At 52.8% G+C, this 24737-nt stretch overlaps 8 protein-coding genes across 8 annotated transcripts; 3 read left to right on the top strand and 5 right to left on the bottom strand.

Annotated features, from left to right (window-relative positions):
• Positions 1-414: 414 nt before the first annotated feature.
• On the bottom strand, positions 415-2414 carry SMAC4_04615 (uncharacterized protein). Its single transcript, XM_003345336.2, has 4 exons — positions 2155-2414; positions 1181-1761; positions 983-1116; positions 415-882 (listed from the first exon to the last, which is right to left on the bottom strand). Exons 1-4 carry the CDS (start codon positions 2208-2210, stop codon positions 754-756), a joined length of 900 nt encoding a protein of 299 aa, XP_003345384.1. The 5' UTR covers positions 2211-2414; the 3' UTR covers positions 415-753.
• Positions 2415-2707: 293 nt separating this feature from the next.
• On the top strand, positions 2708-7754 carry SMAC4_04614 (uncharacterized protein). Its single transcript, XM_003345335.3, has 5 exons — positions 2708-4106; positions 4308-4528; positions 4589-6214; positions 6270-6962; positions 7019-7754. The coding sequence occupies exons 1-5, from the start codon at positions 4049-4051 to the stop codon at positions 7157-7159; spliced, it is 2739 nt and encodes a 912-aa protein (XP_003345383.3). The 5' UTR covers positions 2708-4048; the 3' UTR covers positions 7160-7754.
• A 14-nt stretch (positions 7755-7768) lies between these two features.
• SMAC4_04613 (uncharacterized protein) lies at positions 7769-10098 on the bottom strand. The gene is made up of 2 exons (XM_003345334.2): positions 9286-10098; positions 7769-9180 (listed from the first exon to the last, which is right to left on the bottom strand). Exons 1-2 carry the CDS (start codon positions 9377-9379, stop codon positions 8156-8158), a joined length of 1119 nt encoding a protein of 372 aa, XP_003345382.2. The 5' UTR covers positions 9380-10098; the 3' UTR covers positions 7769-8155.
• Positions 10099-10632: 534 nt separating this feature from the next.
• Positions 10633-12248, bottom strand: SMAC4_12742 (uncharacterized protein). The gene is made up of 2 exons (XM_024655663.2): positions 11800-12248; positions 10633-11742 (listed from the first exon to the last, which is right to left on the bottom strand). Exons 1-2 carry the CDS (start codon positions 11965-11967, stop codon positions 11392-11394), a joined length of 519 nt encoding a protein of 172 aa, XP_024511515.1. The 5' UTR covers positions 11968-12248; the 3' UTR covers positions 10633-11391.
• A 540-nt stretch (positions 12249-12788) lies between these two features.
• Positions 12789-14977, top strand: SMAC4_12741 (uncharacterized protein). Its single transcript, XM_024655662.2, has 3 exons — positions 12789-13072; positions 13130-13195; positions 13249-14977. The coding sequence occupies exons 1-3, from the start codon at positions 12906-12908 to the stop codon at positions 13790-13792; spliced, it is 777 nt and encodes a 258-aa protein (XP_024511514.1). The 5' UTR covers positions 12789-12905; the 3' UTR covers positions 13793-14977.
• Positions 14978-15028: 51 nt separating this feature from the next.
• On the top strand, positions 15029-17332 carry SMAC4_04612 (uncharacterized protein). Its single transcript, XM_066090140.1, has 4 exons — positions 15029-15493; positions 15619-15652; positions 15720-16876; positions 16936-17332. The coding sequence occupies exons 1-4, from the start codon at positions 15239-15241 to the stop codon at positions 17191-17193; spliced, it is 1704 nt and encodes a 567-aa protein (XP_065945718.1). The 5' UTR covers positions 15029-15238; the 3' UTR covers positions 17194-17332.
• A 33-nt stretch (positions 17333-17365) lies between these two features.
• SMAC4_04611 (uncharacterized protein) lies at positions 17366-20379 on the bottom strand. Its single transcript, XM_003345332.2, has 4 exons — positions 19038-20379; positions 18470-18980; positions 17920-18414; positions 17366-17856 (listed from the first exon to the last, which is right to left on the bottom strand). Exons 1-4 carry the CDS (start codon positions 19450-19452, stop codon positions 17427-17429), a joined length of 1851 nt encoding a protein of 616 aa, XP_003345380.2. The 5' UTR covers positions 19453-20379; the 3' UTR covers positions 17366-17426.
• A 1215-nt stretch (positions 20380-21594) lies between these two features.
• Positions 21595-24385, bottom strand: SMAC4_04610 (uncharacterized protein). The gene is made up of 3 exons (XM_003345331.2): positions 23986-24385; positions 22704-23879; positions 21595-22603 (listed from the first exon to the last, which is right to left on the bottom strand). The coding sequence occupies exons 1-3, from the start codon at positions 24139-24141 to the stop codon at positions 22172-22174; spliced, it is 1764 nt and encodes a 587-aa protein (XP_003345379.1). The 5' UTR covers positions 24142-24385; the 3' UTR covers positions 21595-22171.
• Between the last annotated feature and the right edge of the window lie 352 nt (positions 24386-24737).

Here is a 24737-nt window from a genome sequence, read left to right as displayed (position 1 = left end):
TTATGGGTTTATCTACCCACTTTAGTCCGATCAAACACCTGCATCGCTGCATGGCGGCGGCCGCGGCGGTGAGATAGGATGAAATTTGTATGTAAACGCTGGCCGGCTTATGTACACGAACTCACCGAGACTGAAACATGTAAGTCTGGACGGAACTTGCCTGCGACGTAGTCAGGTTGCTTACTGAGGAATTGCCAACGGACGAATACCTTGGTGGATGAGCTTGTCAAACATGTGTAAGCGCTCTCGTCTGGACTGTGATTTGTTGGAGTGAATGTAGATGACTGCCTGGCTGGAGGGTTCGTTGAGCCTCACTCAGCCCAACCGAGCAACAGACATAGATATATAGGATTGCATGAGGAAAAATGAGGCTACGACAGCTGTTTCCTTTCAAGCGGCTTACTGACCACGGAGCGGGCAGGCAGGCAGATGTATGAAAGAAGTCGTACAATTTATGGACTGAAGGCGTTGGTACACTAATGAGAAAGCTACATAGCTCATCATCGAGTGGTACAAAGGAGGACATTGGCACGCAACTTTTTGGACTGGGACCGGATATACCACGCCACATACGCTCACACAACTTCGGCCGTGTTGATGAGGCATGGATGATGATGAATGTTAAGTGGGAGTGCAGATAGGGATGGATTTCGGCTCTGGTCCTTTTTCCGTTCAGGTCTCCTCTCCCCTTCTTTTCGCTCAACAACACATCTTCGTCTGCTATTAATAAACTGCGGTGGTTGTAGTAGCTGTTTACATATCGGCCGAAGCGGTGGCACCAGTGATAATTTCGACCAACTCGCCGGTAATGACGGCCTGGCGGGTACGGTTGAAGAGAATCTGGTACTTGCTGATCATCTCGCCGGCGTTCTTGGAAGCGTTCTGCACAAGGGGTAAGAGGATTCACGTCAGCATCAGTCTGTCCGTCGTCATCGTCGTCATCGACTTCAAAGAGGTGGCATGGAACGGGAGAAGAACTCACGTCCATGGCGTTGCGACGGGCAGAGATCTCGCAGGCGTGACCCTCGCAGAGAGCGTGGTAGAGGGAGTTGGCAAGGGCATACTCGCGGAGGTTGGGGAGGACCTCCTCATCAACCTCGAAAGCGGAGAAGTTGGCTGGATATCTTCATGTTAGCGAGCAAAAACCTCGACGAGCATCACGGTGGCCGACATGACGTACGGGAAGCGAGGATGGCCTCCTCGGAAAATGCCTCAATGACGGTGGGCTCGTAGGAGGTGGCGTTGATGAACTTGTTGTAGACAATCTCAACGGAAGCGTAGTCGCCCTTGAGCTGGGTGATCTGGTCGGCGATGGCAGAGGCCTCGGCGAAGGTGGGGATGTCCTTGCCAACACCGGAGAAGTTGAGGACGATGTCCTTGCTGTTGGTACGGGACAGCTGGGCCTTGGCCTTCTCGCCGATGATGACGATGTCGAACTCGGGCTCGGTGGCGGAGCGGCGACGGATGAAGCGCGCAAGACCGGAGTGGACACCACCGCAAAGACCCTTGTCGGAGGAGCAGACGACGACGAGCTTCTTCTTGCCCTCAGCCTCGAGGGGCTTGGTCTCGGCGTTGGTGAAGACCTCGTTGCTGGTGGCACCGTAGCCGCGGGACTCGGTCATGGCACGCTGGGCGCGGTTGAGCTTGGTCGAGGCCACAATCTTCATGGTGTTGGTGATCTTCTCGATGTTGCGAATCGACTTGAGGCGGGTCTCGATTTCACGGAGAGTCGCGAAGGTGGCCGCGCCGGGAGCAGCCGCTCTGTTGTCATGACCTTTAATCAGTCTGCATGTTCTGTTTCAAGCTTCCTTTCGATGTGTCGGGGCTATCGTGTGTCCGTCCTCGTTCTCGTATGTGTGTATGTGTGTCGAAGTCATCTCCTCTCTCTCCCCACACCCAACCCGTTCCCTGCTTGCTTGCTTTGCTGCCCCTCCATATATCGGACGTCATGTATCGGGGCCCCGGCGGCGCATCGCATTCTTTTCGGAGTCGCACAGAGAGCTGAGAGCTAGATGAAGACCCGGAGGAGCTGTAGTCGGTTTGGTACACGGCGGTTGACGAACAGACGGAGGCGAGACGACGAGATGTTGGACGGAGACGGAGCACTCTAGGAAAAGAAGGACATGTATTTTTTTTTCTTGGGAGAGCACCTACCGGGACGAGACGGCGGCTCCAGCTCTCAGGGCCGGGCGGGCAGCTCTGGACAGCATTTTGAATGGATGTTTGACGAGGGAGAGACCTGCTGGAGAGGAGTGGCCCGGGGTTGACCACTTGATATTCAGGCGGCAATTGATCGTGGGGGAGTGATCAATGGGAATAGGACGCAATTGGCGTGAGAGGTTTGCTGAGGTCGGTTCCACACTTTCCGCTTCCTCTGCTCACTTTCCGGCCGTGCTTTCTTCGTGAGGTGTGGCTCGCCGTGTAGTGCCGCTGTCCAGTCCCAGTCGGGCGCCTTCGCCTTTTTCCCGGCTCGAGCCTGGCAATGGCTGAGGACTGCTTCCCGGCCATTGGCTTGGTTGTTGGCCGCCTGCCAGCTGTGCAGTGTTCGCCAGTACTTTTCCATGACGGTAAAATACGTCTGGACGGCCAGCTTTCCTGCCAAGCTCTGTCGTGTCTGCCAGCCGTGACAGCTGTCAGAGCTTCCAAGTGGGTGGGGCACCCGGTCTAGCCCGCACCTGCAATCCTGCACCGCTGCATGCACCACGTCCCAGTCTGGCAGCAGACAGACATGTGGTGTGTGTACATCCCACTACCGGCGGCTTTACAAATCGTGAAAACTAAAATGAGCCGTCCTGTAAAGTTCCTTCCGTTCTGTTTGGAGACCGTGCCATCCACCTCACTGAAACCTGCCTGGCATCTGGGTGTGAATTTGGTGCTCATTGGAACGAGGAAGAGCCTTGCAAACGTCTGTATCAAAAGTGTCGAGTCTCACCTCAGTACCTATCCTAAACAATAAACAACGTTAGTCGTCCAGAGAGTGTTGAACGTAAGCAGAAGCAAGCACAAGGTTGAAGGATATCAGACGAAATGTGTTTCTGTTTGGATACGATGGGTGAGGTGGTTGTTACCTCCCGTCTAGCTCTGTGGTGCAATCATCATGAGGCTGGGTGATCACGATCGCGGTGCCCGCCCTGGTGTCTATGACGGACGTGCTTTGTATTTGTTAGAGCGTCTTGCCACAACTGAAGACTCCCATTCCATATCACACTCACGACACTGACGGGCGCGCACCACGCTAGAGACTCACAGACTCAAAAGGTACCAAGAGCGGGGACGCGCTAAAAAGGTACCGGCCTCTCAAAGTCAACCACCTCACCAGGGATTTTTACAGGTGAGATGCCCCGACCCAGAGCGTGAACGTCCTCCCCTGCGACCGCGACGACGTATCGAAACCTTGGCTGGGGTCCCGACTGGAGACTCACTTCTATCTCAGTTCTCAGGTCGCTCTCACCCACCCCGATCGCCCACACCACACCCACAGCACCCACACTTCCACAGCCTGGCGGTCCTGGCAACGACTGCCCAGAAAGAGTTGCAGGGTGGAGCCCCAGGATTTATCTTTAACAGCCTCCCGATTGCCCTTGCTCTCCCCAACTTCGTTCATGCTGCCATCCGCCTTCGCTTTTTTTCCCTTCACTTCTTCTCCCTCACCTTGCGCCATTCTGCTTCTCTCCACCCTCCAGCCTCTCCACATCCTCTCTTTTTTCACACACTCATTCCATTGACCGACCATCTCGATAACTCGCGCAACCACCTTGACGAGTCTCCGAGACCCTCGCTTTCCGGTCTTGGTCACCAAGTGACTTGCACCAAGAGTCTATCCACGGCAAAAAGGTGAAGGCGGTCACCTCTTCCGGCAAATTCTTTCTCGCAACGTCTTCGATTCTACCGACGACCGACGACCGACGACCTCTTCGACTTGGTTACCTTGCAAATCTCAAGCCAGCAACCTTCGCCACTGTTTAGCGACCGCTGCGTCTCTGATCGGCTTTTGCGCCCTTACGCCCTCTCACACGTAGTGCCGACACCGCAACACGCTTTAACAACCATGTCTTCCGGCTCTGAAGACGACAAGCCGATCGCTGCCAAGGTCAACGGCCACCACGGTACGTCGATGCTTCTGTGACCAAGTCACACCTTTTCCCCCATCAACTCTCGCTCATTACCCCTTCACTCTATCACCTGCCCATCGTCACACCGTTTACCAGCCGATTCGAGTCAACGTGTCATGCCTTCCATGGCCTCGTCTTCTAGACGTAACCTATCATCGTACCACGTCCATGGGACTGACTTTCCATCAACTGTAGGCTCGGCACCGACTATCTCCAAGGCTGATGATCGTGCCATGGACGCCGCTGACTCCAAGCTTCATATGGCTCCCGTCGGTGTCTCCATTCGCAACGGTCCCGTCGACCAGGACAAGATGGACATCGACTCCCCGGTAAACGGTCAGGCTAAGCGCAAATCGCGGGCATCCATTGATCAGTCTGTCAACTACAAGGATGAGTCCAGTGATGACGAACCCATGGTAGGCTTTCCTATGTTTCCGGCTTGGTATCCTCTCTTGGCCTGTGGCTAACTAGGACAGGCGAAACGTTCAAAAACACAACATAAGCAACCAGACTCCGATAGCGACGACGAGCCGATTGCAAAAAAGAATGGCGCGAGATTGCCTCCGTCTGCCAAGAACACGGATATGGAAGTGGATGATTCCGATGATGACGAACCTCTCGGAAAGATCGCCGCGAAGAAGGCCAACATCGAGAAGGCTGCCGCTAAGGAAGCCAAGAGTATCCGTGCTGATACCAAGGCCAAGAAGCCTGTTGCTAAGAAGGCCATCAAGGATGAATCCTCCGATGACGAGCCCCTTGCGAAACCCAAGCGACAGGCCAACGGCACAGCTGCGAAGAAGGCGAACGGTGTGAAAAAGGAGGAATCTGACTCGGATGTGCCCATCGCCAAGAGGGGAAAGAAGGCACCTGCTGCAAAGCCCGCCGCGAAGGCTGCCGCGAAGGGCAAGGCTGCCGCTGCCAAGAAGCCCATCAAGGAAGAATCAAAGGACATCACTGATGAGACCGATGAGGAAGAGGAGTATAAGTGGTGGGAGGAGTCAGCGAAGAAGGAGGACGACAGCATCAAGTGGACCACCTTGGAGCACAATGGTGTCATCTTCCCCGAGGATTACCAGCGTCTGCCCAAGGATGTCAAGCTGCTCTACGATGGAACGCCGGTCGAACTCGACATCGAGGCTGAGGAAGCCGCCACCTTTTTCGGCTTCATGCTCAACTCGACAGTGAACGTTGAGAACCCCACTTTCCAGAAGAACTTCTTCAGGGACTTCAAGGAGATCCTAGATCGGACAGGCGGCGCCAAGGACAAGAACGGCAAAAAGGTCGACATCAAGGAATTCGAAAAACTTGACTTCTCCCAGCTGTGGGCTTACAAGGACGCTCAAACGAAGGCCAAGAATGCCCGATCGTCAGCGGAGAAGAAGGCCGAGAAGGCCGAGAGAGACACGAGGGATGCCCCTTACCTCTATTGCAAGTGGGATGGGCGAAAAGAAAAGGTCGGTAACCCCAGAGTGGAAATTCCAGGACTTTTCCGCGGTCGCGGTGACCACCCAAAGACTGGGTGCATCAAGAAGCGTGTCTTGCCAGAGCAGATCACCATCAACATTGGCAAGGAGGCCAAGGTCCCAGATCCGCCAGCTGGCCACAAGTGGAAGGCCGTTCAACATGACAACAAGGCGACCTGGCTTGCAATGTGGCAAGAGAACATCAACGGACACTACAAGTATGTCATGCTGGCAGCAAACAGTACTGTCAAGGGCAAGGCCGATTTCAAGAAGTTCGAAAAGGCCCGTGAGCTCAAGAAACACATCGACCGCATCCGTGCCGACTATACAAAGGATCTCAAGAGCGAGGTCATGGCTGACAGGCAACGTGCAACGGCCATGTATCTCATTGACAAGTTCGCTCTCAGAGCTGGTAACGAAAAGGATACCGAAAACGAGGCCGAGACCGTCGGTTGCTGCTCTCTCAAGTACGAACACGTCACCCTTAGGGAACCCAACACTGTCATTTTTGACTTCTTGGGTAAGGACAGTATTCGTTTCTACAACGAGTTCACAGTCGATCGCCAGGTCTTCAAGAACCTCAAGATGTTCAAGAAGCCTCCCAAGGAGGACGGAGATGACATCTTCGACAGACTGACGGTATGTTTATTCTGCTTCGTCAGATGATTTAGAACGCTGCTAACTCTCCATGCAGACGACGCAACTCAACAAGCACTTGTCGAGCTACATGCCTGGACTTACGGCCAAGGTTTTCCGTACTTACAACGCATCTTACACCATGTCCAAGCTGCTCCAGGAGCTCAAGGTCACGAATGCCACAGTCGCCGAGAAGGTCAAGCTCTACAATGACTGCAACCGCCAAGTTGCTATTCTCTGCAACCACAAGCGCACTGTCGGTGCTAGCCATGAGCAGCAGATGAAGAAGCTTGTTGAACAGATTAAGGGTCTGCGGTACCAGAAATGGCGGACAAAGATGATGATGCTCGACCTTGACCCCAAGCTCAAGAAGAAGAAGGGTGCTGCCTTCTTTGAGCTTGATGAGGACCTGACAGAGGAGTGGGTCAAGTCTCATCAGGAGTTCCTCGTTGAGGACCAGAAGACCAAGATCAACAAGAAGTTCGAAAAGGACAACGAGAAGCGGGTGGCCGAGGGCGAGAAGCCTCTGCCTGCCAGCGAGCTCAAGGAGCGACTCAAGGCGGCATCCGAACTAGAAGCCAAGTTCAAGAAGGAGAACAAGACCAAGAAGGTCGAGGCCGAAGGCAAGGGTCCCAGTGTCGAGAAGCTGGAGGCAGCTCTTGTGAAGCTTGACCAGCGTATTAAGAACCTGGAGCTGCAGTCCGCGGATCGTGAAGGAAACAAAGAGGTCGCTCTTGGTACCTCCAAAATTGTAAGTTTGCTTGATTGTCCGTATGGATGCATTCCGTCGCTAACTCTCCGTCATAGAACTACATCGACCCCCGTCTTACGGTCGTCTTCTCGGCTAAGTTTAACGTGCCTATCGAGAAGTTCTTCTCCAAAACGTTGCGCGAAAAGTTCAAGTGGGCTATCGAGTCTGTCGGAGACGACTCGACGTGGGAGTTTTGAGGTTGGCCAGGTATCGTCGTTCGTATTCTGAGAAATTATCCACACAAGCCGTTCATATAGACAACAACATGAGTTTCATGTTTTTTTTTTTTTTTTTTTTTTGGCGCCTTTCACTCAAATCACACACGAAGTAGCCTTGATAGACCGTTGGGTGAATCGTTTGATCATTCTCATTTGGGCATCATGGGTTTTTGTTAGAAAGCTTGCCGGACGCGTATGCCAAAAACAAAAGCAGGCGAAGCGAAGTTTTACACGATCTGATGGTTAGAGAAATGATGGAGGCAGTTTGCTTGCTCTTGATGAGTCGTATGGAGTTTCCATTCGCATTGTGCATAGCTTGATTCCGGAAGGTAGATTTACGGAGGCCGGTGTTCAGTCAAGGTTGAAAAAGGGTTAAAGGATGCAGAATCGAGAGAGATGGTCGCTATATCCCAAAACTTAGAATGGACTATCGTTAACAGCGGAGTATGGAGATCAACTACCATCATTACCTGTTGCTGCGACCACGCATGTTCGTGAGGGCAGATATCCCATGGTATGTGCAAACACAAAATGAGACAAAACCACTACCGGAAATTGACTACATATGTGCCTGGACAAAAGGAAAATGCCGTTTGAATGCTGAACAGGTTGTCCAATTTGTGTGTGTATGTGATGTCTATCGTGACGTAGGAGTACAAAATTTCCCATACCAAAGGTACATACATACATTATCATTCCCTCCACATTTCCAATCATGTACATAACAACACGTCCGTCGTCGCCGATACATCAGCAGATCTTTCTATCGAAACCAAATATCCCTTAAAACGCCATATTAGGTAAAATGCCCCAAACCCAAATCGAATCTTACGCCTGCAAATGCATCGTATCGTGGTGCTGCTGGCTCCCTACACCTCCGACCCCCAAGGGAGAAAGAAGAACGAGAGACCCAGCTTATCACTGAGCAACAGCAAAGGATGTTTGCTGTTCGTGATTCCATGATTTCTCTCAGTCTCAAGCCAAGCACCCAACAAAAGCAGCAAGAGCCACTGTCACAAGCGACGTAGCAACCAGCAGTCCCTGGGGCGGCCTCATCATGGCATTCGCCGCGCCAACAGGCACGATCTTCCCATCTGGCTTCATAACCCAGCCATCGGGAACACCGTGGGTGGTCGTCGTGCCGCCAGTACTGCCGCTTCCACTTCCAGATGCGTCGCCGCTGACCGCACCAATCCCACCGACAGGAACCGACGCAGATCCGGTATTCGACGCCGCCGGTGCGCTAGCCGTCACCGTGACCGTGCCGGACTTGCCCAAGTTCCCGTTCACCTTACCGCCTTCGGCGATGATGCTCTGCCACGTGCCGCTCGTGTCACCGTACCGGTATGACTTGCCCGTCGAGTAATCGGCGACCATGATGCTCTTGACCACCATGGAGAACGGGCCCTTACTGTAATCGGTGGGACCCCTAGCCCACTGGATCGTCCCGGGCGGGTTTCCGCTGTCGCCGCCCGACCACGCGCCGAACTTGACCTGCATGGGCGACTGCGGGTACTGTCCGCCGGCGTCGTTGACCGTCAGCGACCGCACCAGCGTGCCGCCCACATACCATGCGATCCTTTCCGACGTCCAGTCGATCGTGTACTTGATGAACTGCCCCTGCGAGTTGGGCGCCGGGTTGAACTGCCCCCTGTCGTACGTGGCCGTCTTTCCTTGCGAGAAGAAGTTGGTTTGCACGTACGTGTTGTCGGCGCCCAGCCACTCGAAGTCAATCTCGTCCAGCGTGTCGGATTGCAGGACAACCGAGGAAACGATGCCCGCGCCGGGAGCCGCCTTCATGGTGATTTCCACGCGCCCGAACATGATGTAGAAGATGGAGGATAGCTGGGGGCTATCGCCGGATTTGGCCACGGTGAAGGAGACGCCGTCGTTTCTCGAGTAGGTGGGCGTGCCGCCGTAGGCGTTGAACGAGTTCACGCCGCCTTGGGTGAAGTCGACGTTGATGGCCATGCCGAGGGCGGTGTTTGGGGAGCAGTCGGCTGGAAAGAAGGGGAGAGATGGTGTTAGACATGTCTCTTTCTCTCTTTCCTTACTTGGGGATATGAATATCGGCTGGGATGAGAACGGGATTCCGAGAGACTTACTTCGCTGTGTTGGGTTACATGCTGACCATGTTTGTGCGGAAGCTACACTTGCGAAAGCAGCTGTCACCGCTGTTCGCCAACTTAGGGACACCATAATTGTTGTTTTCGTGTTCCACGTCTTGTGGTGACACAGGGAGGGTAGGGAGAGTTATTTAGGAGCTTTAGACTGAAGAGGCAACCAAGGCTCGGCTTTGGGATCTTGAAAGTTGAATCGGTGTTCTCGATCGCGGGGTGTGTTGGTGAAACGGACTTGTGTGAGCGGTGATGTGATGATGGTGGAGAGCTCGAAGCTGAAGCGGCGGTCACAACGTCGAACGGTTTTCGGGAATCGGGATGGGTAACAACAGTAAAGTCTGAGTATAAATTGACAGATGGCTGTTGGTGTATGACGACAGATGGGACGACAGGTTCAACGAGTGAAGATCAACGGTCCCAGGCGTGGTAGTAGTCTTATGTATACGAACAGGAAAAGAAGGGTCGCGGGATCTTGCATGACACTTGCCCTGTTCCCAGCTTTTAATGGGACCCAGTCACTGTAACGAATGCAGCGAATGCGTAAACGCGCGTGGAAAAAGGAAAAGAGGGTCCGGGAATTCAGAATCCTAGAATCACACTCTCGGATCACATCGATCCTTGTGAGAAAAGGTCCTGGTCGGACTGGCTGAACGAAGCGGTTGGCGGTCCAGGTCTTGTCCCAGCTTGTCCCAGCCTCTCACAAGTCACCAACCTGCCAGAATCGTCATCGTAGGCTCCCCACCGTCAGCTCTTTCTGGGCCGCCTAGGCTTGGAGCCAAGGAGCCTGTTTTTTCGAGGGACAACTGGGACCATGAACTGGGAGCCCCATCGGACACCATTTTGGCCATTGAAAAACTTTCGTCCTGTTTCCTTTTAGCCAACTGTGCTTCATGAAACAATGTAGAAATGTTTCCTTGGGTCCTTTGCGAGTGTTAGAATTTTGAAACTATTTTTTGGTTCTTCAAAAGACGGGTGGTTGGAGAGGAGTGTTCCCTTGGGAGGCACGGACAAACGCTGTTGTTTGTTTTGTTGCATCGAGATTGGAGAGGTCTTCAGCACACTGCCGCCGCTGCCATGAACCATCACTGACCCGTGAATCGGGTGGTTGGGAGTGGGTTTTCTTGGCGCGACGCCAACGCCCATCGGCCCGCCAAATCGTGAAAAGGTTTCGGTGGTTCCGGGTCCATTGTGGCTCAGAATCCTCGGCGCCGCTTCTCCGTTAGTGCTCCACTTTTCCGTTGTCTGGTCTTCCGTTGGGCGGGGACGGCGGGTCACTGCCGTTGTGTTCCACTTCGGGGTTTCACGTTGCCTCGACACCGCATTGTTGATTTTTGTTGTGATGGAGAAAAACAAAAAAAGGGGTGAATTATTGTTTGTTGAAAGCACTGGTTGCATTTCCCCTGAATAATGCCCGTCAACCATTCAGGCACGTACTGCGCCTACATGATCAGGAAATATCAGATGTCTGTCGCCAGGTGGCAGCAGCACTTCCGTTGCACTTCCTACATACCAACATACCAACAGCACATGATACATCGGTGAGATGGTTCCTTCCAGATCAACGACCGAATTGACCAAAGCATGGTCTTCAGTTACCTTCCGCAGTTCTATGACGATACAATGTTGAATTCTTTCCGTATTCCGTAATCTATTCCCCTTCCTCACACATCTCTGTCCTTCTCTCTTCCAATCCCAGATACTTCAATCTCATTCATGAGTTCCTCGCTCCAGCCTTTGAAATCCAGCCAAGGCGCCTTTCGAGGACTTGGTTCCTCGTCTTCGCCGCGCCATCTTTTATCAACATGAATGGTAAATACATGGCCTCTTCTTGATTATCTGCCTATACGATCTCTCGTCCATGTCTGAAATACGTTGCTGACACCGTTGTTTTCCAGAAAAGGACAAGTTGAAGTAACCAAGATGTACTCTTCTTTTGTTGCTGACCAAAGGTGTAGTAGCTGTTGAAGCCGCTTTGCCTGCTCGTCCGACCAGCGCCGAAATGCGTCCAAAATGACTATCGCGGCCTGCACGAAAACCTGGAATAGCAGAGCGGACTTGAAATTGACTATCGCCATGCATATGCCATGCAGTTCAACGTATGGGTTGGAGTTTCTCCTCGTCTCCTGGACTTGATGCAACACACTTCCATCTTCTGTAAAGACCGTGGCCCAAAAGGCTGACCGCCATTGCGATGCACATCGACTGCGGAAGATATCCCAGCAGCATCAGATTTGCACTCGCTCTGGCGGCATATCCGATGACTCCAGCGCCGGTGACGAAAATCAGATAGACGAACAACTGGAAGGGATCCTGCTCCTGCCGGCGATGAATGAATGACGAGACACAGCAGCCGTACACCAGACATGACCAAAGCATCAACCCGTCTGACGGAGATACGATGACGCCTTGCCCATTTCTTCCCCCTGGGCTGTCTATGCGGTTCTACAAGCAGTATGTCAACAATAGGATTGATGCGCTCGACAACAGAGGGTTACTTACCCCTTTGTGGCCAGACTCATGGTCATTGTGGGAAGTGTACCGCCAGATCACGGCGCTACACAGAGTCGTGAGAAATATCTCGACAATATCGGATCTCCAGCTCCATGCTGAAGCTTGTTCGGGTACCTTCCCGGCCCGGTGTCGAAGGGGGCATGTTCGACAATTCATTGGATGGATCAGAGCTTCGGCTAATGAGTGGTTGCGAGGAAGCTGACGAGTGGCAATGGCATGGAGGTAAATACAAATGCCGCCACCGATTCAAACATTCATGTACCATTATCATGGCACTCCCATCGACTAAATATTCAGAAAATTTGCCCTATCCCTCTTATCAGGTTTTCAGCTTGCCTAAACCAGCAGATGTGATTACCGGATGCCCGGGCGGTTGCATATGACTTGAGCACCCAACCTGCCCTGCTTGTTCGGTCAACAATTTGCTCACTTTTTCGGTCAAAGACGCAGCCTTACTCCAAGCGATAGCCATTGTCTCACCCTCATGCATGAAGACCCAAGGCACACCGGTTGTGTATCAGGTTGCCCCTCAGCGGAATAGGCTGGCAGTGAGGCTGACAGCTTTCACCGAAAACTGGGCCAATCCGGAGACAGAACTTATACGACTCCTACGCAAGGCAACCTGCGAACCATGGCGGAAAACCTGCGTCAGGCTATGAAACAAGGTAATAACGAGAAATCAACAACGGAGGCAACCAGGACGAGTTACAAAGGATACCATGATTGGTTTACTAGCCTCTCGGAATCATCTCGCTGGCCTCCAACATGTGGCAGCATTGCGCCGCCCAACGGTGACTGTGGCAGACGACTGACTGCCTTGGGTTTCCGGGAGCAAGATCAAGCTCTCAAATCAACCCCATAGCCCCTCGTTATCACTCCGGATGTCTTGTAACAACAGGTCAAGCGATGGACCGGGATTTCTTCTATAAATCCTCCGCCACTATCCTGCTCCGACAGTTGACTCCGTCGCGTTTCGAACAACAACTCCCAACCCTACACACCTTACATCTATTCAGCCGGAAAATAGTCTTGGGTACTGGATAAGATTGGTTATGAGCCGCCCAGGGACTTGAGAGCCTAACACTTTGCCCAATATGGATCCCAACTTGGGTGATGCGGACTTTATGTCGTTCTTCCGTCCTCATCATCCTTTGGTCCACAGCTTTCTTCAAACCGCAAAAATTATTTCTTGCGGGATCATGGTCGGCACCGCGGTCTTGTTCCCAATCGCCAACGATGGGAACTTTTCCTTCATTGACCTGTAAGAAGCCCTGTACGTAGTTTTCCTTACATATGCCGTGTACTAACAGCTTCACAGCACTCTCGGCCTATTTATCGTATCGGCGGCGGTCTATCTCGCCATCAATGTTCACTCGCTTGTGAAGTAGGCACAACCCCTTTCAAATGATTGTTTTCGTTTTGACTAATGCTCCGAAGAATTGGCCCATGTACCGCCCCGATAGCATTGTTTGTGTTGCTGCAAGCTGTTCTGTCTGATCAATCCTCAAGCAACAGCCTTGTCCCTTGGCTACCCCTGGGATTTGCCTTTACTAGCATCACTACCGTGGCCATGGACAAGATCTGCAAGCGGTTCAAGACTCCTGTCCCGGTACCACCAGACATAAGACTCCCACCCACCTTTTCGGACCTCCAAAGCAATATATCCTTCCGGTCTAGCCCTGGTCCATCAGACAACAGGCCCCCTTCGGAATCTTACCGTCAGGAACCGGAGTTCTTCGAAAGGCATGGGCCGTCGTTTGACTATACCTGCAGCACGCACACAGTGAGTTCGGATATCTGCCTTTCGGATGTTTCTGGACGATGCCAATCGGAGTGGGATCTGCCAACCCGGAGCCATTTTGTTTCTGATTTCTATCTGAACCCTTCCCAAGGAGCCGCCCATGTCGGGGGACGCCAGGATGACGGGGTCTTTGAACGCAACCTTGGTGACCCTCACCATTCGTTGCTGGACATTCCATAACATGTTATTCTTCCACAGAAGCCAGAGATTCAAGGTACCCGGACTAAGTATTCAGTCACGTTGAAATACATGGAAATTGATACTTCTGTTCGAATTCATCACCAAGGTTATCCAACACCAACTGAATGTGCATGTCCATTATGGATGGCTCAGAGCAATTGCTTGCTTGGCCAAAAGAGGCATTACGTTTTATGGAACTCCTAGCCGAGCTCCAGGGAGATATCATATATCTGCCATCACTTCCAGGATTGAAGCTTCCGTGTTCTTCTCATTCTCGTATTTTTTATTTTGTTTTGTCAACCATAAGGATACCCAAGCACTGGATCGCTTCCTCCGGATGGCCTTACAGGATGGAAGAAGGATTGCCTTTACATACTGAGCCGGCACGGAAATCCTCTTTAACATCACCTTTAAACCCGGATTTTGCCTCAACGATTCCACCACTCGGCTTGCCATTTGTCAACTCCAGGTCATATTCTGTCAGCGAGTCCTTTTCCTGGTCGAAGCAGCTATCGTCAATCGCATATCAGCATGTCGAGGTTCGTAACGAGATATCCGGCTGGAGGTGCGGTGGGCTGGTGTTGTCGCAATGGCTCTCAAAAAAGCATATGGCTGCACGCATAGAAAGGGAGGATCTCTCTGTTGTGGCATTTCATACAGGAGTCGGAAGATAAAGACATACCGAATAGGTCAACATCAGCGTTGGTGGTCATAATGAGAAATCGGGTATCGGTGTTGGTGATAAGGAACGGGTGGAACGCACGGTTATCAACAGACTCGAGCTGCACTTGAGATTAGTCTATGTATGACGGTTGTGTCTAGGCTGTAATGAGTGGTAGCGGCAATGTACATACACGTGTACCTATTAACGAGTTGGCCATACCGCATTTGCAACGCAGAGCCGAGCCGATTTTCTGTTACGTACAGCCACTGAAGTTCATTCCTCAACTTGAACGCTTCAAGGTCACTTGATGTCGACATTCTTTGCTTTTGTGCCGGGATCATAGCTTCAAAGACCCCTTCTTGGCCCCTCAGAGCCCCTCAAAGACACTTCAAGCCCCTGTTTGCCTTTGGGTAACAGCGGCTAACAGCGGATGAGATGTCATTCTCCCCCGCTATCGGCTCATTGCTATCAGGGGCGCTTGTTGTCATTGATGCTGGCTCTTAGTACAAGATACCCTCGCTTATCAACATCAACATCCCTTCCAATATCTGCATTCAATCCACTTCACAATTCGAGTCATTTTTCTATGACTCCATCTATTACAGTCATACCTTTTCTTCAAGAGAGCGTTCAAATACCGACATCCTCGGTTTTCGAATTGGAATCCCTAACCAGGATCAATCACTTTTATATTTGCGGAGCAAGCACCCGGACCCCCCGGCCGATATTGCGGAGTTCAACCCACCGGTTCCCCGAACCCATCAGCACCACACCCGGCCATAATGATCAACGGCTCTGACGTCGCCCTCCGGGGCCATGAGAACAAGCCCAGCTCCGATGGTGCCAGTGCATTGGGGACGCATGGTCCCGCTGCCAAGCTAAAGGACGCCAACCCTTCTGAAATCCCACCTGCATCGGGCCTGGGTGGCCGACAGAATGCAGTCACCATCAGTGACATTCTGGAAAGACGTGCCAAAGCTGGCAGGCTCATTGCGCCGACCGCTTCATACTCCGATAGCGACATGTTTAAGGGTCCGGTATGTTTATCTTTGGCTCAATGAACCCTAACCCTCAACCCTTCAAATCTTGAGGTTATCACTTACACGTGCCCTCCCCTCTACGGACTGACCAAGTGAACTGACTTATTTCAACCACTATATAGCAAGTAGGAAAACCTAAATCCAAGTCTATGGAGCGTAAGGTTCCCTCTTTCACTTCAGTTCTCTTTCACAAAAAAACCACAAAAACTAACACGCCACGCAGACCACCTCTCCCCGGAATCCCTCTCCCGCCACCCCTGCTCCCTCAAACAAGCCGCTCGCCACCTCAAAACCCCCGGCCTCATTTCTCTCGGCGGCGGCTTGCCTTGCGCCGAGTATTTCCCCATCGACTCCATCACCCTCAAGGTGCCCAACCCCCCTCACTTCTCCGAAGCCGCCACCGCCTCCTCGGGCGCCGAAGTCCGCATCGGCAAGTACGACGTCACCGACCCAACCATCCAGGGAACCTACGACCTGTCCATCGCGCTCAACTATGCCCAAGCCACCGGTTCCGCTCAACTGTCGCGGTTTGTCACCGAACACACGGAACTGGTGCATAACCCGCCGTACAGCGACTGGCGGTCCTGCTTGACGGTCGGCAGCACGGGAGCCCTGGAGCAGACGCTGCGCATGCTTTGCGACGGGCCCGAGCGCAAAGACTGCATGTTGACGGAGGAGTATTCCTTCGCGACGGCGCTGGAGACCGCGGGCCCGCTGGGGATCAAAGTGGTGGGTATCAAGATGGACGAGCAAGGACTTTTGCCGGAAGCCATGGATGAGCTGTTGACGAACTGGAAGCCCGAGGAGAGGGAGGGGCGGAGGAAGCCGCATGTTTTGTACACGGTGCCCAGCGGACAGAATCCCACGGGCGCCACGCAGGGGCTGGAGAGGAGGCGGGCGCTGTACGAGGTGGCGAGGAAACATGATGTGTTTGTGATTGAGGATGAGCCGTATTACTATATCCAGATGCCGTTGGAGATGACGACGGGGTCTGCGAAGGAGGAGGAAACGGTGGAATCCTTCATCGCCTCCCTCATCCCCTCCCTCCTGTCCATGGACGTCGACGGCCGCGTCCTGCGCATGGATTCCTTTTCCAAGGTGGTCGTGCCCGGTTCGCGCGTTGGATGGGTGACGGCCTCGGAGGACATCATCGAGCGGTTCATCCGGCACGCCGAGGTGTGCAACCAGGGTCCCAGCGGCATCTCACAGGTTATTCTGTACAAGCTGCTGGATGAGCAGTGGGGACACGAGGGCTACTTTAAGTGGTTGATGAACTTGAGGGGCGAGTATACCAAGCGCAGGGATACCATGGTGGCGGCGGTTGAGAAGTTCTTGCCCAAAGAGGTGGTGAGCTGGAGTGTACCTGTTTCTGGCATGTTTGTAAGTCACTCCCTGAACCCCGATAGCACCTTGGAAGATACTAACTTCGTGTTTCCTAGTACTGGCTCAAGGTAGACCACACCCAGCACCCTGGTATCCAGGCTGGAAAACCCATTTTGGAAGTTGAAGAGGAGATCTTCAACTCTTGCATAGCAAAGGGCGTTTTGGTCGCTCGAGGATCTTGGTTCCGTGCTGAACAAGACACGGAGCCAAACGAGCTTTTCTTCCGTGCGACGTTTGCGGCCGCAACGGCTGAAAACATGACGGAAGCGATTAGGAGGTTTGGAGATGCCGTTAGAGAAAGTTTCAAGTTATGATCGGGGCCTGGACTGGCCACTGAGGGAACATGATTTGCGTTCTTTTTGGATACGGGCACAACATTGATGTACAGCGAACTTACAGGAGTTGCTAGCAAAATGTATTAGAGTGGCAAAAGTGGTACATTGATTGGAAACAACGGAATTATATGAGCAGAGAGGTGAACTGCTCAGCCGCCTTGAATACATTATTCTTCTTTAAGCAAACTTCAATACAATGCTACTGATTCAAATCAATCCCGCTTCGCCTCGAAGAACGCGACCTTGACTCCATCACCGGGCACCAAAACAATATCAGCCTTCATTTTCGGCTTGCCTCCATCAATCTCATCCATGTAGCTCACCACCCGGTCATATCGCTGGAAGAGTCGCGTGAGCACATATCCCATCTCGGTAAGAGCGAATTGCTGGCCGATGCAGATACGCGGGCCTCCGTTAAAGGGAATATACTGCCACGGCTTCGGCTGCCAGTGGAACCAGCGATCGGGAGAGAAGGTCTCGACATCTGGGAATTTCTCGCTGACCGGAGGGTACAGATCGGCTCGGCGTTGCATGGCAAGAGTGCTATAACCGATGGGTGTATCCTTGAGAATAGCAATTGGCTGAGAGCCATCGGGACCGCCACCACGGGGAAGAGTCGTGTCCTTAAGCGCCATGCGTACACTTTGCGGGAAAACAGGGTTAGTAACCTGACATTTGGGTAAGGGGGGATTTGGGCGATCTTACTTGAAAGGCACTACGGGGTATAGGCGCAAAGTCTCGTTCATGACATTCTGGAGGTACTTCATGCTCTTGAGATCGTCATATGTGGGAGCACGGTCAGGTCCGACAACGGAGAGAATCTCGGCACGTAGCTTCGCCACAGCTTCGGGATGGCGGGCGAGCTCGTAAATGGTCCATGAGAGAGTGCAAGCGGTTGTGTCACGTCCGGCAAGGAGAACGGCCATTAGCTGGTCGTGCAACACTTGGCGGTTTTTGGTGAAACCAGCAAGGGCATGAAGGAAAGTGTAGCCCTCGTCCCCCTTGGACTTGCTCGCAAGCTCCCCCTCGTCAAGTCGAAGGGCGCGCTCGATGTAGAAGTTGATGGTTTCGTCAATGATTTTCAATCCTTCCCAGAATGTCTTTCTCGGCACGAGACTGTTGAGGGGTCCGGCCCTGGCAATGACGCTCTGTACTCGTTGTACCTCCTGGAACGCATCGGCAAAAGGTTGTACAGGGGTGCTACTTTCTGTCAGCAGCCTAACATAAAATGAGAGAGGCATCGGGTGGGACAAACCTCAACGACTTGATATCCTTGCCAAGAAGGAAATCGGTGGCGGCGTCCAGAGTATATCGGAAGAAGAGGTCGCTGATATCGACGGGCTTCCCATTTCCGGCTTCCATATCGACCAACTGATTCTCGCCATTTAGGGCTCCTCCATTGGCAATGGTTCGGAAGAGCATTTGCATATGATTCTCGAAACATTCCAAGTCACTGACACGGTCCTTGATGAACTGGGGACGGATCAGTTGACGGCTGGCGTGCCAGACATCGCCGTCGGTCGTGAAGATGCTGTCACCCAAGAAATCCTTCCACTCCCGATGAAAGCCTTCACCCTTGCCGTAGTCTCCAAACTGTGTGGCTAGAATGGCCTTGATGTTTTCTGGCTCCGAGGTAAAGACAATTCGACGACCAACGACCCTGACCTCGCCAGTGTATCCACCGATGCGTCTGAACATATCTTGCCAAAACTGGAGGTTTGCGTGCTCAGCCGCCATCTTGATGGTGGTCCTGATAAACTTGGTGCCTTCGGGATGGTTAGGACTATCTTAGTGCCCTGGAGCGTGGTAGGAAGAACACCTACCATATAATCCGGTGTCTTGAATCTGGGGAGGCCGCAAGCCCATTCTGTTGATTCTGATGTTTTGCCATGCTACCTGCAAGTGTCTGAGGACAACCAAGCCTACAAGCAGCCCTCCAAGAATGATTGGGATATTCCTTAGGGAGAGATTCTCCGCAAGGTCTTCGACTAAGCCCATCGTGAATAGAGTAGGCTCAGAAGCCTCCCTCCGCCACGTGGAACAACAAAAGGGTTCGAGGTTCTGGGAAGACCTGATCACGGCTTGGATGGAGTGAAGTCCAAGGTATCGTAGGAAGGCGGAGAGTACAGAATAAAAGGTGAGTAAAACAGGACGAGACCACTGATCTCCCTGATGATATTTGGAGAGTAAGGCGGGAACTATATAGAGAGGTGAGGACAAAAAAAAGAGGAGGGGCATCAAATTCTTTTTAACGTAACAGATATCTGTCGTAGTTGGGGATACCTGCTCTGCAGCCAAGCGGAAGCATACCACCCTAGCCAGACACTAGACACAAAGGTGGCAGGCCGGGGTTGAACGGAGACGGGGTAACAATGGTGAATAAGAGACACGAGGGGAGGCAGGTCTTGGAAACATGGGGCATGTCTGCCCAGTAACCCCAGGTTCGGATATTATCCAAACACGCCAATGTGATGTTCCCGTTGAGCCTGAGACAATTTTTTGCGCATTCTGGACGAGAGCGTACTGTACTGGAACCATTCCGACGGAATGATCCCGAAGTCCCCATCCCTCACCGTGGTAGCATCTCCTCATGGCCATGATGTTGGTCATCAACAGGATATTGCACACCTTGACAAGCGGACCCCCATCGGCGATACAGGTTGGACGTCATGAGCCCCGCAGCATGGCACAAAGAAAGCCATTGGAGGAACGAAGGCTTGGACCTTGGGGACCTGGGAGAATGGTGATGCTCATTGTGGTGGGAGTTGGGAGCTGTCGAGCAAGAAAAGAATGGAGGTTCATCAGTAGGCCAAGCCGCACGGTCCAAATGATGGACATCCGTGGCCTGTGATTCGCATTCCTGTCCAATTGCGTCTTCGGTTTCTTTGAATTTGACTAGGAACGGAGGCAGTGCCGAGGCTCTCTTATCGCCGAGAAAGATCTGAAAGAGGGGAAGTGATCAGGCCGGACGGACTGAACAGGAAGCGGCGCAATGGTCAATCCGCACTTTCCAGTTCGCGTACAAGCGAGATGTGCAACGACTGGACGGCGGAGGAAGGTACGTTCCGTCCATGACTGCGTAGCATCGAGGACGAGGCGCTTTCTCTTTAGTGTTGTTTCCTGTCGCACACAGACGTTGTAGATCTGGGGTCGAATGATGGCGGCTGCGTTGCGGGCTCCGCGGGGCTGTCTGCCATTGCTGTCATCCATCTGGAGCCGGTTCAACACCATTCCTGCCGGTATCAAACACCGATTCGCAGTTATACGTTCGGCGTGTGTTTCTATCCGTCGGACCGTTGCACGACGTCAACTAACGTGATGTGAGTTCCACCGCCAAGAAGCATGGAGGTGGCAGCCCCATGATAACGGCAGCGGCCCCCAGCATCATCAACCTTCTGAGGTAAGCATATTGGATCTTCAAAGGCCAAAAAACCCTACAACTAGCCTTTTGCACTATGAAGCAAATGCTCGGTAGGTAGTACGAGTCTGGTGCTACCGCAGATACCGGTCTGCACAACATCGCACATCTGAATGTTCGGCACGTACCAGAACCCGTCTCTGTGGCGCTTTTGTCTTTCTTCTACGAGGTATATGGCGTCCCATCAATCTGGGAATGAGTGCTTCGCCAACGAGAAACGAATATCGGAGGTTTTAGTTCACAGGTTGGTTCGAAGCAGAACTCTGCAAGGTCGAAAGGCCAGTGCCAAACTGTCAGGTACGGCCCTCATTTCCCCACAGGAAGCCCTGGACGCTCCGCAAAACGTGATCTGCTTTCCCCACAGCGGAAGCAGATTGGCGCGCGACCGAACCTCAAGTGGACACTTGCACTCTTGACCCACTTACCCCACACTTGTACATATTCGGTCTTATGATTTATGATCTGTTTGCTGCTTCATCGATCCTGCATTCTTTGTCACAACTCACAAGGACCGTTGACTGCACTCTGAAAGTACAACAAAAGTCGTCGGGAAAGTGCAAGGAACTTCTACTTGGTCATTTCCGTCATGTCGATAGCTCCTTCAATATTTGGTACTCCTTCAACAAACCTTCTCGGCCGAGATGGCTCATTGCAGTGATTGCTCTACTGAGTGTGCCTCCAGGTCCCCCGTGGGGCTTGAGTCTTTTACCTATCTTTCATCCCCGTGACACCACCAATCCAACATCTACGGCACATTACAGAATGTACCGGCGGACAAGAATCCAGAAACCACTATCACAAGTGGATGGCTACTCAACTACTACACCCCGCAAACCTCTATGGTAGATCCAGAACTTCAGATGATCGCTTCTTTGCGGCTGGGCGCTGCAAACCTCGACTCTTTTGTCAACCATACTATCCTTGTTTTGGTCACGCAGGTTAGTCTTTCGGGATCATTCCGACCCCGGTAGACAACCACAAGAAGTTCAATTAGCGAGAAAGGCAGCCCTGGATGGCATTAAACAACCTCGAGGCACCCATCATTGTACCTATGTTTATCTGCCATTCGATCTTAACAAACAGCCCTCACATCACGGAACCAGCCCGACTATGGCCTCCTCACCCTTCATGTGGACGACATCCCTCGAAACGTTACACCGGTCCGAGACTAGCAGAAATGGCCAATCCCTAAGTTTGGTACGCACTTTTATACCCCTCAGGTACAGCTAGGCACACAGCCCTCTGAATTTGCGCCAGGAACACCTAGTGGTTAAACTAGAGCAGAGCCTGCAGTGGTGGACGAGTGTTACAGAAAAGGCATAATATGTGTGGCGGTTTCGAAACATTTTGACATTGACCACGACTAAGCTATGTTCACAGCTAGAAGAAAAGAAAACATAAGCAAACGCAAGGCCCGCCTCATCCCTTACTGCGCTGTGAAACCGAAGAACGCCTATCACTTCCGATTCGGTTTGATCAAATTCTTCCTTGTCCAGCAACGGCAACCGTCCAGGCCACCACGCGGCCTCCGTTACGTTCTCACACCAACGGGTACTCACACGACTTACCCGTCGGATCCTGCGTGCACCATGTCATGTACACGGAGGACGACTGCACGCCCCTAGCGACCAAGCGCTCCCTGAGCTCCGACAGTCTCGGCGCCGCATCCAGCTGCGTCCGGTTCTGGCCCGTGGCCGGGTCGATACGTCCGGACCAGAGAACCTCGCCAGCAACGCTAGCCCGCGGCCAGATGATGGTGTCAAGAGTGATTGGGTCAATGGACTCGGCCCACACGGCCACCTCGCCACCGAGAACGAGTTTGGCCTCTTCCGGGGTTAGGTTGGCGGCCGGGTCATGCGAGTAGACGTGACGCCAGCCCTTGTTGGGGTTGCACCAGTCGAGGAAGGGCGAGAAGGCGGCGTAACCGGCATTGTCGAAGTTGAGCCATTGTCCGCGGCCGCAGTCGAGGTACTGTATTTGGAAAGGTTAGCTTTTCTCTTTGCTTTCTCGTGTCCTCATGTTTTCAAAGTTGCCTATTAGGCTCCAGACACCAGGGTGCGAATCAACTTACCCAGAAGTTGTAGTTGCTGTCAATAACCTTATGACCTTTGCTGGTCAAGTTCTTGACTGAATCTGGTCCAAGCCACGTCTGCACTACGACATCCTTGCCAACATTGACATTCCACTCAAGTGGAATCTCCTCCCAAGTCAGGGGAGTCAGGCCCTGCTTCCGGACGCGATTGTGCTGCTTTTCGATGAACTTCTGAAGCAGCGGGCGCAAAACCTCGGTGTCGTTGGACTTGATGCCTTCGTCCAGCATCGAGTCATTCCTGTTCAGCTCGTCTCCGCCAGTGTGGAAATAGGCCGAATACGGCGTAACGCGGGGCAGCAGGTCATCCCACAGCTTTCCGAGGAAGTCGTCGACCTTGGTGTCGTTGAGCTTGAAGGCGCCACAAGGAGGCTCAGCGCAATACCACTGATACGGCCACTGATCATATGCGACGATGATATCCGGGTGCGAGAGCGACACGGACCCGATGTGGCCCGGCATGTCAATCTCGAAGTAGACCTGCACGCCGCGGAGGGCGCCATACTTCTGGATGTTGTCGATGTCGGCGGGCGAGTACGTCTGGCTTGGGTGATAGGCGCCCTTCTCAGCTACCTCGGGCATGGAGATGATCTGGAGTGGCCACGATTGCGAATCGGTGACGTGCACGTGCAGCCGGTTGAGCTTGCTGGCGGCCATGCCATCAATGGTCCCCAGGATGTTCTTGACGGGCATGAATGTGCGCGCAACGTCGAGCAAGATGCCGCGGTGCGGGTACTTGGGCTTGTCCTTGATCTCGACCGGTGCCCACGGTGTGTACCACGAGGTGCCGGTCGAATGCTGGAAGAAGAGCTGCGTGAAGCTCTCGAGGCCGTGCAGGACGCCGATGTAAGAGTCGGCCGTCAACTTGACGTCGCCCTCGGCACTGAGCGTGAGGCTATACTCTTCGCTGACCTCGCCGGCCAGCGCAGGCTTGACGATGTTGTTGGCATCCTTGGTGTTCTGAACGATCTCGAGAGACTTGATCCACTTCTGGCCCTTGTACACGTCGGGCTCGAACTTGGACAGCTGCCCGCGGGGCTGAAGCATCCAGGGCACGAAGTTTTGGGAGAAGATGGAGCCCAGTGCGCGTGAGACACCAGCCGTGACGATCTCCTTGCTGCTCAGGGCCGAGGCGGGATAGTCTGCTGTGTAGGCGAGCTGTTGTTGCGCTGGTGTCTTAGTAAACAAGCCCTCATAGCCCGGACCAAACGTTGTTGGGTGAATATGGGGAGGAGAAAGAAGAAGAGGAAGTTGAGAGCCTTACAGGTTCTCCATTATAGGTTATTTTGATGTTCTGGTGCAGGTACAGACTCGAGTTCCCCTTGGTGAAGGTTTGTGGTGCTGGCCATATCGCGGATACCGGCTGGAGGAGGGCAACGAGTGAGACTGCAAGCAGCCTCAGTGATGGCGTGAAGACCATCTCTTGATGATCAATTCAGGGTGACGTGAACGCTCTCTGAATATGTCGATCTTGTTTATCTGAAGATGTGTGGGATGCCGCAGAAGTCGGGCATGAACGACCTGAACCGGAGGTACGAGGTTAGTGTAGTGGAGGACGAGACCCCGAGAATAGGAAAGAAAGGCTCCCTTTGTAAGAACGTTATACAAGGGGGCCAAAACTTGGTAAACAGAGTGAAAGGCGAAGAAGGAGTGGCTTGGTTTTTATATATTGGATGAGAGAGATGATCATCCGAAAAGCGGTTGAGCCTTTCAAACAACAGAAGGGCTGGTGACCAATCAAACAGGGGTCATGAATGGGCTTGAATGGATGTAATGATACCCCGGAAGCCCGCGCCCCTTGTTGTTGTGTTGCAACACAGCAGGTAGGTAAGGTAAAAAGACGGGATGGATCATGGATGGCCATCCATCCGACCATCTCATCATGCTGCTGTCTTGCCTTGTCTTGTTTCTGTCTTGTCTCTGTCGAGGTACCACCTGCATGCGCCCGACCCTCTAACATGCAGTTGAGATGTGTTACATAAACCTAACTGCCTTGCGCTTCGCTGTTGTTGTTAC

This window comes from Sordaria macrospora, chromosome 1 (genome assembly GCF_033870435.1).
Source record: "Sordaria macrospora chromosome 1, complete sequence".
Taxonomy (NCBI): Eukaryota; Fungi; Ascomycota; class Sordariomycetes; order Sordariales; family Sordariaceae; genus Sordaria; species Sordaria macrospora.
The sequence above is the reverse complement of the archived record's forward strand: the minus strand, read 5'-3'. Positions and strand labels throughout refer to the sequence as shown.